Source organism: Schistocerca nitens, chromosome 12, assembly GCF_023898315.1.
Source record: "Schistocerca nitens isolate TAMUIC-IGC-003100 chromosome 12, iqSchNite1.1, whole genome shotgun sequence".
Taxonomy (NCBI): domain Eukaryota; kingdom Metazoa; phylum Arthropoda; class Insecta; order Orthoptera; family Acrididae; genus Schistocerca; species Schistocerca nitens.
This window is the reverse complement of record NC_064625.1, coordinates 17246647-17268862: the sequence shown is the minus strand read 5'-3', so window position 1 is coordinate 17268862 and position 22216 is coordinate 17246647. Positions and strand designations below refer to the sequence as shown.

Here is a 22216-nt window from a genome sequence, read left to right as displayed (position 1 = left end):
TCTGCATTAATCCCCAGTTAGAATCAGCAAGTTTCCTTACCATCTTATTTCTTGATTGTAGCTTTCTGTCCTGTTCTAGGTGTTTCCTTAATGATAGTGATCTGTCAAGAGTCACATACAAATATTTGAGGAGTCAACTATGTCTCACTGTTTTGTTGCATAAGATAACATTTAATTCTGTTTGCCATTCTGTTGGTTAGGTGGAATAAGCTGACTTCTTTTTTAATAGGGTTTGGGAAAGCCTCCACTTTTTGTAATATTGGTAAAGCTTTTCTATCTGATTGTGTTTGTTCTACTTCTTTGGTTGTTTTGCTGTAGCTAGGTCATCAGCGTAGCTAAACTTTACAGAATCAGTTGTGACTACACCGATGGTGTAAAAGTTAAATAAAAGTGGTGCCAGAACAGAGCCCTGTGGCACATGATTCTATGGTAGAGAATTTACTTGGAGTTTTTCCAAAGTTAATTTAAAAGAGCACTTTTTAAGAACGGTTTCCATTGATGTTGTGATCTTTGGGATTGAAACTGTGTGGTTTAGCATATATATTAATCCAGCCATCCACATGGTTTCATATGCTTTTGTGAGGCCAATAATGCCACTGAGGTTTTCTTTTTCTTTTGGAAACCTACTTCTGTAAATGATACTAGGATGAGAGCTTGCTCACAGCAGCCTCAATTTGTACAAAATCCTGCTAGGGTAGGCGGTTGTGGCATCTATTATTAGATATATTAAGTTAAAAATAAATCGTTTTAGCATCTTGTAACAAATGTTCAGTAACGCAACTGGACGATAGCTCACTTCTTTAAGTTTTCCTGACTCAAGTATAGCAATAGTTTTTGCAATTTTAAATTTATGAGGAATTTTTCTGCTGTCCAGCATTTCATTGTAAAATTATAGTAGCCACTGTCGTGCTTTCCATCCTAGTTGTTTAATGAACTTGGGATGTACACTATCCAAACCAGCAGCTTTCCTGTTTTTGAACGATTTGGTTTCTGCATCAAGTTTCTCCTCTGTGAAGGGTACGGAGAGATTAGTGTCCTCTATTTTTTCCTCTTTTGTCCCTGAGTTAGATGTTTATTTCTTTTTCGAAAATGGGATCAACCTGTACACTTTCTGCACATTTCTTTATTTGTAATGCTACTTGGGAAGGTATTATGTCAGTTTCCTGATTCAGAATGACTGCTGGTCCACCTCATTTTGTAGGTGGGACCATGCTTTCTGACTGCTATTAGTGAAATCTAGCTTTTCTGTTGCTTCTGTCTGTCTTTTCTTGCGTGATTCATTAATAGACTAAGATTCTGTCTCCCAGGGCTGGGTTACCCATGTTTTGATATTCTCTATGTAGGTATTCCACCTGCTTGTTGCAAAATGAGTTGTATACTTTCCTATAACCTTATGGAATATGTTGCTTTGCTGCTAGCTTTTATAGTTGGCTACTTTAGGTGCTTTCAAGTGCGCATTTGAGTCAATTTCTTTCAAATAAGATTCCCAGTCTGCTTTCCTCAAATTCCAGTGTGGTTTCTGAGCTGTTCTTATTAAGGGAATTTATGTGCCAATATTTGTAATAACTGGTCTATGTTGGGAATGTGGGAACCCAAGCAGGACTTTCAACTTGGATAATAGTATCATCGCCCGCATCTCGTGGTCGTGCGGTAGCGTTCTCGCTTCCCACGCCCGGGTTCCCGGGTTCGATTCCCGGCGGGGGTCAGGGATTTTCTCTGCCTCGTGATGGCTGGGTGTTGTGTGCTGTCCTTAGGTTAGTTAGGTTTAAGTAGTTCTAAGTTCTAGGGGACTTATGACCACAGCAGTTGAGTCCCATAGTGCTCAGAGCCATTTTTTGAGCCAATAGTATCATCTGAATGTCAGTAGTTACTAGGCAGACATCTTGGTTTGTTTCACGTTGCCACCTTGCTGATTGTAATGTTTTTAGATCTTTAGCATAGTATGCAAGGCTTGGGCTGTTTTCTTCCATATAGTTCACTAATATCTCATTGTATTTGTTGTTCAAGGCATACCTCAGATGGTACGATAGCAGTTGAAATGTTCAAAGTAAGTCACTTGGTGCTTTAAAGTAGGCAATGGTGGATTTGGACAACCAGTGTTAGGTGTTTGTAAATGGACATTACTCTTAGCCCTGATAAATCAAGGAAGATAGACTACATTGTGTTCTCTGCCAATGTCAATAGCTTTATATTTTTTAATATTGTTGTGAAGGTGTTTTATGCTGGCATGAATTTCTGAGGCTATGCTTCCAACAATTTTGTATGCAGGAACTTTTTCTCTGGAGGACTGTTTCTTACTCAATACATGCATTTCCAGGAGTGTGATAATGTCATTCATATTTTCTTTACCTATTCTGCTCAGCTATTCTCATTTGTCTTGGTGTAGGCATTCAATGTTGAGTTGTAGAACTTGGATTGTGGTTATATTTCCTTTGCCAATGAGTTCTTAAAGGAACTGTTTGTTATATTTTGTATAATTCATTTCTTATGGCACTGGACATGTTCGATTTAGCTGCCATGTGTGAAGACTTTTCACTGCTCTGAATAAACAGAGCATTGCCTAGGACACACCACCTTGGAGGTTATCTCCACTTATAATTTATTATCACAACAATATTTTGAACAGGGATGTTACACTGTACATATGAGCAGTATGTCATAAAATTGAAATTATCACCTGCAAAAATAAATAAAAGTAATGTATTTTGTGTTTGTTTGGAGGTAAGTGAACACAGTGCTGGTATTGTAAAATGTTGCAGCAGTTCTCTATAATAATATTTCATTTAACACACAGCCAGTTGGTTCTACAGCATCATTAATGGATGAGATTTTATATATAAAGATATTTATTTTATTCAATATGTTTAGCTAATAGTGTTTGGTATGATGATGTGAGAAAAACTGCAGCTACATTTCCTTTCACTCAGGGACCAGAAATGAATATATGAGAACATCTTGTAGAGTACCAAGTTCTGATTAATTATTATTCATAATATTTGTGCAGCTTGTACTAAATCTCACAATCACTCATGTGTTGCGACAAATTCATAAACTTGGGTAACATGGTCCAAAGGAGTAACAGGAATCTGGGATACAACTGCATTAAAACAACAGTCTATTGCAATCTAGTCTATTGTTTTAACCCAGTGTTATGAAAAAGTTGTGTCATATGTCCCACACTGTGAACTGAGCAGTGAAATTGTTGATTTAAGTGTTTGCAAAATCATTGTCCCGTATTTGGTGATTATACTTGCATATTATGAAAGTACAAATTAAAGATCTATCCAAAATGTACCCTTTTCAGTACAGTTTGTTGTGCTAATGGATACTTACCAATTTATTGTTTCAATCAATGCTAGTGTAGTTTGTACTGTGAAAAATTACATGAATAATAATTTTATAGATGTTACTAGTCACAAAAAATGAATCTGATACATTCATACAGTAAGAAACTGAACACTGGTTTGCTATTTTGAATAGGAGAAAAACGTGGTCTGGAACTGCAAGCAGATTGTGTGTTCCAATTTAAAACATAATACCTTTAGACATTTAAAGCTGTGTGCAAATACTCCCTCCCCCTCCCCTCCCCTCCCTTGAATTTTACAATAATAATGGAATAATGTGCACCAAAGTCTTAGAAATGTTGAATACTGCTTTTGGTGAGAGTGCTAGGCGTAAAGTAAGTATTTATGAGTGGTGTAAGTGTTTTGATGAAGGGCATGAAGATGACAAGCATACTGGATGCCTCAGCACATCATCAACTGATGAAATTGTGGAAAAGTGAAGTAAATGATTATCAATAATCACCATATTACTTTGAGAGAAGTTTCTGATGTTGGCGTATCAACTGCCTCATACCATTAATTTATTAAATTTTTTTTCTTTTTATTTCTTGGGTGTGAAATGGTGTAACAGCAAAATTCTTTCAATAATGGTTGAATTCCAAACAAAGATAGCAACAAATCTGAATTAAGCAGGAGAGACCAGGTGAAGTCAACAACGATGTATAACAACTGAAATGCATCATAACTGAAGAAACTCAAGTTTATGGATATGTAGTGAAAATTAAGATCAGTCATCCCTCAACAGACACAATATTATGCCCATCTTTTGCCCTGCTGCAAAACTCTGTTAAAGCCAATTTGACCCCAGGAAATGGGCGTGAGTGTGGGATGATGTGTAAAGGCCAGACTAGCTGTACCGTGTGAGACATAAACACCACTGTCATACATGTCTGGGCCAGCAGCATAAATCTGCAACAGCAGAGCATTGCCTTAGCACAGGACAATGCACGGTGTATCTAAATACAAAGATTATGTCCACAATTTTGTCTTTCTGGAACTGTGTGGTAAAGAAGAAATTATATCTTTACATAGAAGACAATATAGTATGAAGTTTCATCAAAAAATTCCTAAACTTCATCCACAAAATTTTTCTGTGCTTACCTTTTACTTATTATTCTCTCTTTCACAATTGATACACCACTCCCAATGCTGTTTCCACTTACAGAAACAGTCAGAATGCCTCTTGCTGGATCATTGTTTTGGTTTTGTTTTGCTGTAGGGTGCAAAAACAACTGGGGTCATACATGCCCAAGTCAATACTATAGAACACGAAGACAGAGAGGAGTTAAAAAATTACTATATGTCAGTCACTACTGACATAATGGAAGGCAGCTAAAAACAGGCACGTGGAAAAATGGCTAAAAAGACACAATATGGAAACAGAGGTCAGAAACTAAAAATTAAATGGCCTTCACCTTATTGCTTTGGTGGATAAAAGGTAAGATGCAGTTGACAGCTTGCACGTAATTTGCTAAAGTGGCCGATAACTCACATGGCAAGCCCAAAAGGGAACATAAAAGGTTAAAAAATGGACATTCCATTACGAAGTGGCAGACAGTTAAAACTTGAGTCCAATGTGTACTAAGTGGTGGGGTAGTGCCACTTAGCAAATTATGATAGCTAAAAGGGCAGTGCCCAATACACAGCCGAGTTAAAATAACCTCCTCCCAGCGGGAAGGCCAAGAGAAGGTCATCCAAGCCACTGGGATAGGCTTAATAAGGTGGAGCTTATTGCTGTGAAGGGAGGACCATTGGCGATATCAAAGGGACACAGACAGCAACACAGAGATCATCAGAGGGAATATAGGTACTCATGGGCTGAGGTATGAGGACTGCAGCTTTGGCAGCAGTGTCAGCAGCCTCATTTCCTGACAGACGAACATGACCAGGAACCCACAGAAACATCACACTGGCTCCACCAAGAGTGAGCAATTGACAGTTTTCCTGGACCCACTGCTCTATGGGATGGGCGGTGTACAGTGCACATAGACTTTTAAGAGCACTGAGTGAGTCTGAGCAGAGGACACAATTGAAAAGGCTGTGTCACCAGATGTACTCTGTGGCTTGAGACAAGGTGAAGAGCTTGGCTGTAAAAACTGAGGAGTGTGCCGGAACCTGATATTAAAAGACAAGGGTGCCAATGATGAAGGCACACCCGACCCCACAGTCAGTCCAAGAGCCATCAGTGTATAGATTGCTGCATCACAGTGGCCAGGCCTGGAGGGTATGGACAATGAGGGAGCACACCTATTTCAATTTTTGTGCAATAGTCACACATCAAAAGGGATGAACGTGCAGGTGCATTATTGTGATGCGAGAGCTGTTAACTGTCACACCACTTTGCAGGCCATTTCCTTCTCACATTTTCTTGCAGGTGTTGCAACACTTCCCAATAGTATCATCGATTAACAGTTTGTCTCTTCGGTATGAATTTGTGATGAACTAATCTGTAGAAGTCAAAGAAAACTATCAACATGTCTCTAACATTTGACCTGACCTGACAAGCTTTTTTTGATCTTAGAGTACCAATCCACTGTAAAGATTGAACCATGGCTTCAACATCATAACTATAGACCCACATCTTGTCACCAGTTATGATTGTCTTAAGGAACATCTTGTTCTCATTTGCACAATACAAAAGTTCTTCACAAATTGCAAGGTGAAGATTTTTGCGGTCGTGGCTCACGAGCCACGGGACAAACCTGGTAGCAACATGACGCATTTCAAGATGCTTTGTCAGTATATCATGACATGATCCAACTGAAATGTTACATTCTTTTGCAACCTCTCAGATGGTTGGTCTTCAGTTACCTCACACAATTTTGTTGACGTTGCTGACACGAGTGTCATCAGACATCGAAGGGCATCCTGAACAAGTGTCATCTTTAACTTCTGTTAGGCCATTTTTAAACCGTGTGAACCATTCGTAACATCACAGTAGGTTTTCTGCATCATTTAGTCTGTATATATAAAGATTTTCTTGAGTTTCAGGCAAAATTTAATGCTGATGCATTCCTCCTCTGACTCTGCCATCTCAAAATTCACAAACTGTGCTACGCAATGTTCTACTGAATGCAGCACTGAACAATAACTAACAGACATACAGCAATGAAACTTCTGGCATTTAAACATTAAACATAGATGTGTGCAGGAATACCAACTGCATTTTGCTCCAACACACCATTGGTACAAAATTAAGAATGTTCCAGAATTTTTTGAACAGACTTCATAAAGAGCGACTCAGGATTCCAGTTAAGTACAGCCTGAAACCACACAATTGTCATCATTAAATATAAAGGAAATTGATAATTTCTTATGACAGTCAGATCCCAACAGAGGAGTATCCACCTAGCTACCAATTTTGATTCGGCTCCTGGACACAACACCACTTGGTAGCAGCACCAGTCACTTGGTGCTTATGCAGAAGACCGCATTCAGCTTCCAGTAAAGGCTCTGAACACACTACCATCTTCTGGCAGCACACAAGTTGATTTTTCACATGTGAATCAAGTGTAGCCTCCATTACAAACAATCACAGTGTGGACATAGGTAGCTGCTACTTACCAGAAGTCACCATCTGACCATATAGAGCAGTTGTCTCAAGAAATTTTGTGACACACAATAAGTGATCTACCTGTATGATAGATGAACCAATTGAGAAAATATATAAACTATATACAGACATAAACAGCATCCATAAAAATGTACAAATGGACAATTCACCATGGAAAAATAAATGCAAAAACAATACATTTCCTGGATACAACAACAAAGGGAGACCGCATTAATCATTAGTTTGACAATTACAACATATGCAGTTATATAACTGACATCAAATCACCCACAAAACAAGAAACTAACAGCACCCCAACATATCATTATGGATTGAATGAAACACCACTCACTTGAGAAAATTATGAAAAATAATTAGAAACAATGCAGCTCATATCCAAAAACAATGGATATATCAATCAAATAGTAAAAAGACCCAAAACACACCTAAAGGAAAATAAAATAAGCAGATGACACAACATAATAAAACTGCACAATCACTACTTATGTTACAATGCACATGAATACACAGAAGAGGAACACTCATGACTGACAAAAATAAATGGTACACATTAACATTAAAAAAAAAAAATCATCACACAGAACAGCAGGTACACTGAACAAACAAGGATTATACATAGCATGCAGAACAAGAAACACATACCAGTCACAATTACAAACACCAACAGAAAAAGCAGACAAATACCAAGGAGCTGGTATATACTCGTTACAAAGTAAAGATTGTAAATTAGTGTTATCCAAGGATGACAGGCAGAAATTTCAAAACTTGATAGAAAGAACATAAAAGAAATTTTAAGGATGAAAATAGCCATTCTACATTTGCTGAACATCTAACAAAGCATGGGCATGAGCCATCTAAAATGAACCGTAACAACAGAAACTCCTAACATTACAGGGAAACTTTAGGCCCCTCCAATGAACAAGAAAGTAATAAATGACCTCATCAATATGAGTAATAGCTCACTGATCACATTAGCCACTAAAATAACAACAAAATGAAATGTAGAATATAAAAAGATTAAATAATAACACCTCATTTCACAGTACTGGCATTTCCATTAAAAGAAAAAAAAAGATTGTGATTCCCTGAACTTAAATTCCACATTTGTTCAAGGCAACCACCATCACCACACACAGTAACACACACACCTACATAAGAAAAAAATCAAACTAAGTACCAAAATCTAACATATATAGTTATGATACTGCTGTTCACAACTATCAACTTGTTACATTGTGCCATCTGAAGACACATTAGCAACAAAGAAGCCACTGTTCACAACTATCAACTTGTTACATTGTGACATCTGAAGACACATTAGCAACAAAGAAGCCACTGTTCACAACTATCAACTTGTTACATTGTGACATCTGAAGACACATTAGCAACAAAGAAGCCACTTGACACTTTTGCCACATGCACTTAAGACTAACGCCCATTTCTAATTTTTCTCTACTACATATTACTATATTTTTCAATCCTAGACATTAGTAAAATATCAAGATACCTAAATAATCATAGAATAAATGTAAACAGAGCAAACTCTCATGTATGGAGTGAGACAAACTCCAACGTCTTCATGAAGAAATACTCCCAAAACATCCATATACCTGCCACTTACCCCAATGAAAAAAAGATAATTTAAACTCAGTATTTCACCTACAAGAAGCACATGTTTCCATTGCTGACCATTCTGAAAGATGACGCTTTCTCTGACATGCAACAGTTTTATGCAAAGTCAATTTTGTTGCACTTCACTTGACTTTCCTTTTTACAAATATTAGCTTATTATAATTACTTCTTTAAAAGGAAATGCATGTGTTGAAAAATTCTGATGCAGTAACAATTCAAGAACTGGCCTCTACTGAGAGTGGAAACAGTTACACTATCTTTGTCATTTTATCGTCACACCTTTATGGTAGTTTTCTCTTCAGCTACAGTCATTTTGGTTCATGTGGATCACTAAACAATGTAGATTTTGCATTCCATACCAATTTCCCACTTTTACTTATTCACAATCTGGTTTCTTTTGAAGTATAATGAATGAAATTTCTTGACATCCTTCTGCAATTAACCATGTCCTCTGCTGCATGCTATCTACTTCTTCTTCTTAAAAGAAACATTCTGCCAAATGCAAATAATATACGAATAAAGTGGACCACTCACCAAATAGTAGAAGAATTGATTTGTCAACAGGCACACAAAAAAGAATTGATTGGTTTGAAGAACATTCTGGGCAGTTTGAGCAAAGGATTTGGCCACCAACTGAACATTTTTGAGACATAATTGAGAAGTTAGTTTGTGCACAGAATCCTGCACTGGCAACACTAATCACAGTTAGGGAAAAGTAGTACTCATCTACTACACCTTACTGTTACCATTTACAATTCGAAATCATATAAGTCTTGGGAAAGGAGGGTGTTAATGTCTTTTTGGTCTTATATAAATCTAAAATACATGATCAATAACAGCATGAATGTTGAATAATTGTGCAATAGCACTGACTTAATTTCTTTAAATTTTGTATGGAAAACTCAACAGTTCTACTTATTTGAGCAATCACGAAAATCATCACATTACAACTGTAAGCATATACACACATATTATAATTTAGAAATTCTCACTGTATACTGACCTGTAACATGGTGACATTCTAAGCCGTTCTCACAGGCACATTTATTCTGGCAGTTCAGGCCGTATGTACCGACTGGGCACATATGTTCACAGGTGAGCCCTATAATGCCTGGGTTGCACAAGTACTGCCCAGTAATGGGGTCACATGCACTAATACCTGCAGAAAAAAGGACACAAAGCTGAGTGGAATCCAGAATCACGAGCAACGACTGGCGAAACACTGAAGTGAAGTGAAATCAGTACTCAGAAACTGCATACTAAACCAGATACAAGTTAAAACATTAGCTAATGACATTTTAGTAAGACTCAGAAATATACCTGAATTTCAGTGTGAAGTGCAAGCTATAATAAGCTTCTTTGGTATGGCTAAAGAAATCCAGAAGGCACTGGGGGCACACAGAGATGAAGGAAAAAGAAGAGGAGGGAGGGAGAGAGAGAGAGAGAGAGAGAGAGAGAGAGAGAGAGAGAGAGAGAGAGAGAGAGAGGGGGGGGGGAGAGGGGAGAGAGAGAGAGAGAGATAGCAAAGGAGGACAAAACAACAAAAGAGAACAGAAGATCGCATTCTTGCCATACTTAGGTGTGGCTTCTGCAAGAATCAGCTGAACGTGCTTAAGAATGACAGACAGAGAGATGCTGAATGAAACACATTTGGCTGTCAAGAGAGCAATGTATGATGCCTTCAATAACTTCCATAGCAGAATATTGTCAAATGATGAAAGTTAGTGTCAAAGTGGATAATAACTTACTTTATGGATGATTCTTTCATAGTATATTGTGCCATATACATTTCTTGCTTCTATGACTGCATGAAGTAGTCGCAAAATAAATTAGAAATAGTTTTGCCTTTACAAATGTCTGCTTGTGTCTGTGTATGCGAGTGTATACCACCCCTTTTTTCCCCCTAAGGTAAGTCTTTCCGCTCCCGGGATTGGAATGACTCCTTACCCTCTCCCTTAAAACACACATCCTTTCGTCTTTCCCTCTTTCCTGATGAAGCAGCCGTTGGCTGCGAAAGCTAGAATTTTGTGTGTGTGTTTGTGTGTCTATCAACCTACCAGTGCTTTCGTTTGGTAAGTCACATCATCTTTGTTTTTAGAAATAGTTTTTCCCTGTTTTAGAAGTGTGTTACTTTTGAGCAGTTGTTGCTCAGCTCTTATCCATAAGTTTGAAGGTTTTAATGTATTTACACTAGGAACATTATAGTTATTTTACAAAAATTTGTTAACTGAGCTATATATCGCTTTATTCTCAATTATATTTAACTATCATTCAACACTGGTGTAAATATGAGTATACGTAATTTCTTTAAAATGACTTGTAAGTATTTGTTCTGTTATTGTGGGAATATGTCATTTTTGAATGGTTGTTAAATGTCTTATATTAAAGTCAATAACATTACTGAAAACTATGAGAATAAAGCTTTTCATGACCTACTTTGTGGTTGTCTGTTCTTTTACATTAGTCATTTATTAATGAATATAGTGATAATTATACATTCTATGGTTCTGTAATGCTTCATCACAGAACTGGTATAAAGTTGTCTAGGGATTTTCCATTCCACACATATTTCTGTTCATTTAAAATTCTGTCTGATGGGTGATTTATGTGTATGTAAATTTCAATTTCTTCCATCACATCCATGAATTTACCATTCCGTAACTTTCGTAACATTTGTAGTGATTCATCTATGTTACGTATTTTGTGGCTGGTGTCATGTGTACAGCAAAGACTGATAGGCAATTTTCACATATTATTGTATGTTCCTTAAATTGTGTGCCAAATTTCCTTCCCATTTGTCCAATACAAAATTTTGAGCATTCTATTCTGTGGATAAAAGCCAATTCTGAGGAGGATATCTGCTGGTGTATCTGTAATAACAACACTGTGCAACAATGAAAATATAAATCGAATGAAAATAGCCAGTTCCCATCAATTCTAATGTGGTGACCGTGACTATCACAAAGACAATTCAAAATTAGCTCTAGTTGTCATTTTACACTGTTTTATTATGGTGAGATAATATAAAAATCTGTATATAATGAAGTTTGAAACCAAATATTATAATGGTTTGTCAGAGTCATAATAACTAGTAACAATTGATTATATTGTTGTCCCTGGCCTTACTTATGTGCAATATTTTGAATATAAACATTTTGATATCAATTTCAGTGATCTTTTTGTCTCCCTCCTCTTCGGCTTCAGTGGCTTTATTAATGCTTGTAATAATTTTTGCACATTTGTTTCCAGATTAACTAACAGTTGTTCAAGTTGGCTACTACTGAAGTGAACAAAAATGCCACATTTGTGTTAACAGTGCTGACACATTTTGCTATGTGTGTGGAGAAGTGACAATTGCTTCACAAAAACAGCAAATAACCCCATTGATTAAAAAAGCTTACAGTTGTTATTTTGGGTGCAAAATAGGTGATCAGGATAAACCATGGGCTCCACATGTGATCTGCAGTCTGATTAAAATTACTTGCTAGTTGATATGTCATGCATTGGAGCTAGTTTCCTCACAGTACTCAGCATCAAGCTGAAACTGTTCACTGTTGCCAAAGTTCCACAACAATTTGTCAATTCACTTACAATTCATTGTTCAGCTTTCTTTCTTCCCGTTTTTGGATCCCTAATCATGGGTCTAGCACTTTTATTTTGTATTTCATCACATATGGTAATCACACCAGAAGCAACACACACAATGCTGCTAATGAAGTTACATGTTCCATATGTAACACCAACAGAATGCTGCTGGATACTTCCATACAAGACATGATTCAGCAACACATATGCAGTTTTCATAATCACAGAGATTGGTTTACATCAGATGAGGTTTACACAATGTTGTGTGAAGCTTAATTTTTGAAGCTGCAGTTCATTGTTGTGATTGTGAGCACAGTTTTAAGTATAATTATTTAACAGAGAGTAATGGTAAATCTAATGAAGAGTGTTTGATTATTATTTTTATTCATTTAATTGGTTTAAGTGTAATTTTATTTATCTTATTTTGCTGCATCATTTTCATCATGGTATTGACTTTTTTATTCGCTTGTATTCTTCTTCCTATCATTCTCTTTTCATTTGGAATCAGTCTTTGTTGCCTATAATCTGAAACCAATTGCCAACTATGACTGTTCTCAGTCAGCAACACAGCAGAATGTGTAGCCATTGTAACGATAGTTTCAGGTAACCAATAACAGTGAGAAATTACAGTTTACTTTTAGTGCTAGAAACTGATTTTCTTCTGTCTTGAAGTTGCTCATAAAGATTATTTTTAATTGGTATGAACAAAGCAATCATGATTTTAGTTCTGCTGCAGATTGTTAACCACCATTTTCTCAGATACACTGCACATCACAAGGTTGTTATTAGCTTAGGATACAGGTTTAAATCCAGGGCTATAACATGTGTCAACTGCCACAGTTTTAGTCATTGATCACTTAAAATCAGCTGTTGACAGAGAATCTCACATTTCTGACATACCTCATGGTGACCACTTCCATCATTGCTCTGTGTTACACACTAACAATATTTTCAAGTGACCCACTGCATTTGTGTGTCACCTGTGTGGTGACTCAATGAACAGCATCACTGCCCAGAGACCAGAATCGTATCGCTAACCTTGGCAGCACTGAGTGATGTGAACTCTCTGGTGGTTGCAGTCAGTGTTTAGCTTATTAAGAGATTAGACTCTTTTTGTAACCTGTGTGTTAATCTACATCTACATTTATACTCCGCAAGCCACCAAACGGTGTGTGGTGGAGGGCACTTTAAGTGCCACTGTCATTACCTCCCTTTCCTGTTCCAGTCACGTACGGTTTGCAGGAAGAACGACTGCCGGAAAGCCTCCGTGCATGCTCGAATCTCTCTAATTTTACATTCGTGATCTCCTCAGGAGTTATAAGTAGGGGGAAGCAATATATTCGAAACCTCATCCAGAAATGCACCCTCTCGAAACCTGGACAGCAAACTACACTGCGATGCAGAGCGCCTCTCTTGCAGAGTCTGCCACCTGAGTTTGCTAAACATCTCCAAATGGCTCTGAGCACTATGGGACTTAACATCTATGGTCATCAGTCCCCTTAAACATCTCCGTAACGCTATCACGCTTACCAAATAATCCTGTGACGAAACGCAGGCTGACAATCTGCAGCAACTACTAATGGTATGAAACGTGGCACAACTATTGCAGGGTTAAAAGTGAAACATAACTACATTCTAGCTTCCTTCAGCTGGGAAAATATGGGTTATCAACTTTATTCCCATTTCTTCAATATAAGAACTAACCACTTGAGTAGCAAATACCATCACACTGATGACAGCTATTGAGTCAGCCTCAAGAGACAAATTAGTAAGTTAGTATATTTAGCATGTAAACTTAACTATGCAGAAAAGATTTGCCCAAAATAAATGGTCAACTTATATATGCACTAATGATTCATTATCTTTCATAACAAATTGAAAAAAAATGTGGCTTATTATTTTGGAATAGGACCATTGGTATCAAAGTTATGGTGGGCATGTGAGCTGAAATACATGATCCTTCTGTTTCTAACACAATAAAACAATATAAAGAATCATGATATAAAAACTGCTTACTTGAGCATGAATGGAAGGCTGTGTGGGACAGAGGGGCAGTTGGTTGGGGTCAGTCAGTGTGGGAGTAGAATGTGGGGGGAGGGGATGAGAGTGATGGTTCAAGTTCAAGGGGATAGAAATTAGAGGGAAATATAGGGAAAGCAACTGGGAGATGGAAGTGTGGAATTGGGAAGTGAGGGTGCTGATAGTAAGTAGTTGGTGATGCTCACAACCTCCACAGAAAACATAAATACTAGTAACACTGTCTTTTTAAAAAAGGGGGGGAGGACAATTTTTTTTATTTTGGAGAGCAAAGTTTTGATCTTATAACAGTTTCGAAGGTCAATTTCAGTTTTTCTCTGTCAGGAATAGTTTAACCATAATGTCCATTTTTAGCTGATATAGTACTATATCAATGTGAAGTTATTTTCTGATTGTAAGATATATAAGATCAAGTATTTTCAGTTAAGTATCCTAACTTTACCATATTAGGAAATCTCTGGAAGGTAATGTCTGATGCTGTATTCATGAAAGCAGTCACTTTCTAACATGTTTTTTAAAGGAAGCTATACATAAAAAGAGAAAATGATAAAAATGTTGCAACAAAAAATTATGTCTCATTTTTTCTCTAATGTGGAATGTCTTTCTTGTCTTGAATGATATTACAGAAATAGTTGGCCAACATCCACTTCCCTTCATACTGTTTTTCCATGGTAAATATGTCTTTATGGAATCTTTCTCCAGATTAGCCAGATACATCACTGCAGCTCACTGGGAAGAAGTAAGAATGAGAGATCGGGAAATGTGCTTTCAAAGACATGTTGCAGCCAAGAGCTTGATAAACAATGATCATTTGATTCACTACTTCTTTGTAATTTGCAGCTCTTTTTCTTCCAAGGAAATTTTCAGATACTTTCTTGAAACCTTGCCATGCTTGCACTTCTGTATCATTCAGGAATGTTTCAGAATTCTGATCTAGCTGAAGTTCCATGGTCTGAGGGCTCACAAACACATCTTTTACTTTGACTGCTGAAAGACGACAAAATTTTTCAACAAGAAATGCAGACCCTCTGCCAGTTTGATCCACCACCTTTACAAATTGTTTAATTAAACCGAGTTTGATGTGAAGAGATACAATGATATCTTCACAAGCTACCAGACTTTGATGCTGAATATCTCCCCCCCCCCCCCCCCCCCCCACCACCACCACCACCACCACCACCACTACTACTTTAGATTTGGTTCAGGCGGTTTTTGTGATACATTGCCAGAAGAAAAAAAAAAAACTAGTAAACCTGGAAAGACAATTTTTTATCTGATGACAGTGTATGCCACCTGGGAGCTAGTATATCTACTGATAATGGTTTTAACATTGCACACTAACACATAGCATAGTGGCGTAGCTACGAAAATGCCATCAGTGTCTATCCTTTAATATGAAATGGTCATGGCCAGAAGACTCAGTGTAGTGCAAACATGTGAAGCAAGCAGCCAACCAGGCCACGGAGGTGCACACGTGCTTTCTAAAGCTGAGTGAGTGAGTGAGTGAGAAAGGAATGAAAATGTGGCATTCCAACTGGCGAGCTGGTACTTTCAGACAATTGGCATGCACGTTGGACATGCTGTGTCAGTTGTGCAATGGTGCTAGTGTCAATTGACACGTGACCATTCTCACGCCCGTAGACGAGGTTCTGGATGTCCACACACCACAGACACCCATTGGAATCATTGTATTATAAGGGCAACAGTGGCAGATTCTACAGCTAACACAGTGCAGATAAGGGGGCTTGTGAGCCAAGATCTGTCAGCACAAACTGGTTATTTGCAGTGGGACTACAGGCACACGCATCTCTAGCCCGTCTTCCACTCACGTAACAGGTGCACAGCTCGACTGGTGCTGTCAGAGGTCACTTAGAAGATGGAGCGGCATGCCACAGTATTCCGCAATGGGCAGCAATTTCTCTGGCCAGCATGATCTCCAGACTTGTTTCGAATCGAGCATGTGTGGGATATTAGATTAGATTAGTACTTGTTCCATAGATCATGAATACGACACTTCGTAATGATGTGGAATGTGTCAGGTTAATAAAAGGTGTCTATACAATATATTACATTAGACAAAATGTTACATGACACTCAATTTTTTTTTATTTTTTTATTATTTATTTATTTATTTATTTATTTTTTGTTGGTTGGGAAATTACCCACTTACTATATCCAAAAATTCATCTAATGAGTAGAAGGAGTTGCCATTAAGAAATTCTTTTAATTTCCTTTTAAATGCTATATGGCTATCTGTCAGGCTTTTGATGCTATTAGGTAAGTGACCAAAGACTTTTGTGGCAGCATAATTTACCCCCTTCTGGGCCAAAGTTAGATTTAACCTTGAGCAGTGAAGATCATCCTTTCTCCTAGTGTTGTAGCCATGTACACTGCTATTACTTTTTAATTCGTTTGGATTGTTAATAACAAATTTCATAAGTGAATATATATATTGTGACGGTACAGTGAAGATTTCTAGCTCTTTAAATAAGTGTCTGCAGGATGATCTTGGATGAGCTCCAGCAATTATTCTGATTACACGCTTTTGTGCAATGAACACTCTTTTACCCAATGCTGAGTTACCCCAGAATATGATGCCATACGAAAGCAGAGAATGAAAATAGGCGTGGTAAGCTGATTTACTCAGATGTATATCGCCAAAATTTGCAATGACCCTAATAGCATAAGTAGCTGAACTCAAACGTTTCAGCAGATCATCAGTGTGTTTTTCCCAGTTCAACCCCTCACCAATGCATACACCTAGAAATTTTGAATATTCTACCTTAGCTACCGATTTCTGATCGAAGACTATATTTATTAATGGGGTGATTCCATTTACTGTGTGGAACTGAATATAGTGTGTTTTGTCAAAGTTTAATGAGAGCCCATTTGCAGAGAACCACTTAATGATTTTCTGAAAAACATCGTTTACAATTTCACCAGTTAATTCTTGTCTGTCGGGTGTGATAGCTATACTTGTATCATCGGCAAAATGTACCAGCTTTGCATCCTCGTGAATATAGAATGGCAAGTCATTAATATATATTAAGAACAGCAGAGGACCCAAGACTGATCCTTGCGGCACCCCATTCTTGATTGTTCCTCTGTTTTAGAAATCACCAGTCTTTTGCATATTATGTGAACTGTTTATTTCAACTTTCTGCACTCTTCCAGTTAGGTATGATTTAAACCATTTGAGCCCTGTCCCATTCATACCACAGTACTTGAGCTTATCTAGAAGTATTCCATGATTTACGCAATCAAAAGCCTTTGATAGATCACAAAAAATCCCAATAGGTGACTTCCGGTTACTCAGAGCATTTAATATTTCATTAGTGAAAGTATATATAGCATTTTCTGTTGAAAAATCCTTCTGGAAACCAAACTGACATTTTGTTAAAACTTTATTTTTATTTTACGAAGGTGTGAAGCTACTCTACAATACATTACTTTTTCAAGAATTTTGGATAAGGCAGTCAGAAGAGAGATTGGGCGGTAGTTGTTGAAATCAGACATATCCCCTATTTTATGCAGTGGTTTAACAATGGCATACTTCAGCCTATCTGGGAAATTAACCTGCTTCAGAGAGCTATTACATATGTGGCTAAGATATGATGGGATGAGAACTAGAAACCTCTAAAAGGGTGTGCTAATTTTTTTTCCGACACTGTATATACTGGGATTTTCTATCACGACTATTCCACTTGCACAGGAAACAAGCATATTTTGTTTAGAGCATTGTTGTATTCCCAATAACAATTGAAATCAATACAAATCTTCCATTTCTGCTCATGTATGTAATTAATTTGAGAATATTTTCTGAAATTTTGTAACTTCCTTCAGCCAATCTGCCATGTGAAATCTGGACAGTGAGCATTTTATTTCCACTTTGTAGAAGGCACCCTTGAGACTTATTTTCAAGAAATCTATAAAAGGTCTCCACTCCTGTGGACTGTATTTGAAGTCTAGTGCTTTCATAAAGTCTACAGCATCATTGCAAAATGTTATTGCCCCATCAATTGTGAAGTTTGAAATACAATTTTTTTCAGAAAACATGAAAAGATCGTAACTTCGCGAAGTCGCACTTAGGCTTAAATTTTGTAAACGTGTTTGTTTCTTGTTTCACGGTAATTTAACTAGTTTCTCGGTAACAAATAAGTAAACTACCGTAAATAGCATATAACTTCATTGTTTTAATACAGATTTCAGAAAAACAGCGTAACTTTATATCAGAAACTTGCTTATATACATTTGTTTATAGGCCTAATTCTCGTATCGTTTTTGGAGAATCAAAATTAAAGTATCTCGTTCAATTGTCCTTTTTTTCATTCCATCGAGTGAAATATATAATAAATAGCGTATACCTTCATTGTTTTAATACAGATCTCAGAAAAACAGCGGAATTTTAAATCAGAAACTTGCTTATATACATTTGTGAATAGGCTTAATTCTTGTAACGTCTTTTTTGATTTTCGGTAATTTAATTGATTTATTCTAGCTAAAGTATTATTTTTGCCATGAGTGAGAAGTGCCTGACTTGCCGCAGAATTGTTAGTTCTGGGGTTTGGTGTGATGGATGCAGTAGTTTTTTTCACTGGGGGGACTGCAGTGGTGTGGGTGTTGGGAAAGTGGATCAGGCTCATCAGTGGTTATGTAGGATTTGCAGCAGAGATAGGAAGATAGTGGAACAGGAGGGGAAAATTGCTGCCCTTCAGGCTGAGCTAGATCAGGCTAGGGAAGATCTGGACAGGTTAAGGACGGAGAAGGGCAAAGAGAGGTGGGAAGTGGCAACAGGTAGCAGAAGGAACAGGCCTAGAACTAAGTCTGACAGTTTTGTGGTGAATGTCAAAAATAAGTTTGACCTGTTGCTTCAGTTAGAAACTGATGAGCCTCAAGCAGAGGTAGGTGTAGACAGGACACAACAAACTGTCAATAGTAAATTGAAAAAGAATGTAGGAAAGTCATCGAAAAGGAAGAAAGTTTTGTTGTTAGGCAGTTCTCATGCCAGAGGTGTAGGCCAACTTCTGCAGGAGGAATTAGGACCAGAATACCAGGTCACAAATTTTTTCAAACCAAGTGCTAGTCTGGATCAGGTGACAGAGGATTTAGGTTCACTCTGTAAAGGATTTACCAGGGAAGACACCATGGTTATTGTGGGAGGGCCAGGGAACAGCATTGACAGAGATCCTGGGTACAGTATAGAGTGTGACCTGGTAAAGATTGCGTCGGCATCGAGACACACCAATGTTGAGTTTGTATCTGTCCTGAGACGCCATGACTGGCCTCATTTGAACTCTTCTGTTGGGAGAGTTAATTCGGAGTTGGAACGGCTGCTTGGGTCGGGTGCGGGGGCTCATATTGGTGTGGTTCCTGTTGATTATCTCAGTAGGTGGGACTATACCAGGCATGGCCTACATCTCAACAGGAAAGGGAAGGTGAAACTGGCTGGGGTAATAGCAGGAAATTTAAGGGGGGGGAGGCACTGCCATGAATGGTAAAATACCAGTGGTTACAGGTGTTGGAGCAGCACCTTTTTTAGGATAGGTAAGACAGAAAGATGTCAAGTTCTACGAGAGGTCAGGATTGAAACAAATCTTCAGTTTAGGAAAGAAATTAAACAGCACAGTTCTAGCACATTGGATCACCAATCACAGCTGTCAATTATAAATTTTCACCAATCACCAGAAATTTTATCTCCACCAAGTTGTATCTCAGTCCTAGGTAATTGCATTGATGAATTAAAGTCACCCAACCCAGTTGACATAATCTGCCTCTCTGAACACCGTGTGACCACTGGTATAGGAACTAGGCTTAAGCACAATGAGAAACTCAGACAGGAGAGTACTGCAAATGTTAGAATAAGGAAAGGTTCTCATAAAGCTATAATTAAAAATAATGTAAGTATATTTCATCAAAATATTGGGAGTTTAAAGAATAAAGTAGATGAGCTTCTGGTTTGTTTAGAAGATGAGAATGAAATAGATATACTATGCCTGTCTGAGCACCACATTGTTACTGATATGGATAAGGTAAATGTAAGTGGATGTAAGCTCTCTGCACATGTAATGAGAGAAAATATGGAGAAAGGAGGAGTTGCCATATATGTCAAAAGTTATCATTGTGCAAAAAGTATAGAAACAAAAAAGTTTTGTGTAGAGAAACATACAGAAGCACGTGCCTGTGAGCTTAAATTAAATAAAGACACATTTATAATTGTAACTGTATATAGGTCCCCATCAGGAAAGTTTAATCTATTTCTGAAAAATTTGGACTCCTTGTTGTGCTATCTGTCAGACAGGGGGAAGCAAATTATTATTTGTGGGGACTTCAATGTAGATTCTCTGAAAGAGGGTAATAGGAAAAATGACCTTGATGTATTACTCGGTTCTTTCAATTTGACACCCGTTATTGATTTTCCTACTCGGGTGGTAAAGGATAGCAGCTCACTGATAGATAACTTCTTTATAGATCAAGATAAGTTTAACCAGATAAATGCTCAGCCTGTTGAGAATGGTCTTTCTGATCATGGTGCACAGCTAGTTACAATATATGACATAGCTCCATTCAGCAATATTAAACAGTCCTCCAAAGTAGTACGTTCAGTCAACGCTTTAACAATTGCAAATTTCAGGGAAAGCCTACACCAGTTAGACTGGGATGAGGTGTACCATGAACCTGATGCCAATTTATTTCAAGACATTTGTGTAAATGCATTTGAAAACTGCTTCCCCAAGAAAATAGTTAAATATACTCGTAAGAAACCTTGTAACAAACCATGGCTTACTAAGGGCATAAAAATATCTTGTAACCGGAAAAGGGAAATGTATCTGATAGCAAGAAAGAGTAGTGACCCAGAAACTATCAAACATTATAAAAACTACTGTGTTATATTAAGAAAAGTTATTAAAAAATCCAGGAGTATGTGTATCATGTCTGAAATCAGCAACTCTGATAATAAAATTAAAACAATTTGGAATATTATTAAAAGAGAAACAGGTCAACCAAGAGCAGAGGAAGACAGTATTACCATCAAATTGAATGAAAACTTTACGAACAAAAAGTCAGAAGTTGAAAATATTTTTAATAATCATTTTCTAAATGTTGTGGATATAGTAGGATCCAGGTGTTCATTAGAAGATGCTAGGCTGTTAATGGAAGAGGCCATACCTATGCAATTTGATACAATTGATATCTCACCCACTTCTCCCTCTGAAATTAGGAAAATAATAAACTTGCTTGAAAGCAAAAACTCACATGGAATTGATGGCATTTCCAGCAAAATACTAAAAGCTTGTTCTCAACAGATAAGTAAGATTCTCAGCCACCTGCGTAATAGCTCTCTGGAACAGGGCATTTTCCCTGAAAGACTGAAATATGCTATTGTTATACCTTTTTATAAAAAGGGGCATAGATCTGATGTCAACCATTACCGTCCAGTCTCCCTTCTAACAGCTTTATCCAAAAATTTTGAGAAAGTAATGTATTCAGGAGTAGCTTCACATATCTGTAAAAATGAAATACTAACAAAATGTCAGTTTGGTTTCCAGAAAGGTTTTTCAACAGAAAATGCCATATATGCTTTCACCAGTCAAATTTTGAATGATCTGAATAACCGAACACCACCCATTGGGATTTTTTGTGATCTCTCAAAGGCTTTTGATTGTGTAAATCATGAAATTCTGCTAGACAAGCTCAAGTATTGTGGCATGAGTGGGACAGTGCACAAATGGTTTAATTTGTACCTAACTGGAAGAGTGCAGAAAGTTGAAATAAGTAGTTCTCATAACATGCAAATATCAGCACATTCCTCAAACTGGGGAACTATCAAGAATGGGGTTCCACAAGGGTCAGTCTTGGGTCCTTTGTTGTTCTTATTATATATTAATGACTTGCCATCCTACATTCATGAAGAGGCAAAGTTAGTTCTCTTTGCTGATGATACAAGTATAGTAATCACACCTGACAAACAAGAATTAACTGATGAAATTGTCAATACTGTCTTTCAGAAAATTACTAAGTGGTTCCTTGTAAACGGACTCTCACT

General features: G+C 37.4%; 1 protein-coding gene across 1 annotated transcript in view; it reads right to left on the bottom strand.

Moving 5' to 3' along the window:
• LOC126215324 (protein draper-like) overlaps window positions 1-22216 on the bottom strand; it is a 131347-nt gene that overhangs the window by 51486 nt on the left and 57645 nt on the right. The window contains exon 6 of the mRNA XM_049942006.1: window positions 9554-9709. Within this exon, the coding sequence (XP_049797963.1) occupies window positions 9554-9709 (156 nt within the window). The remainder of the gene's footprint in view (window positions 1-9553; window positions 9710-22216) is intronic.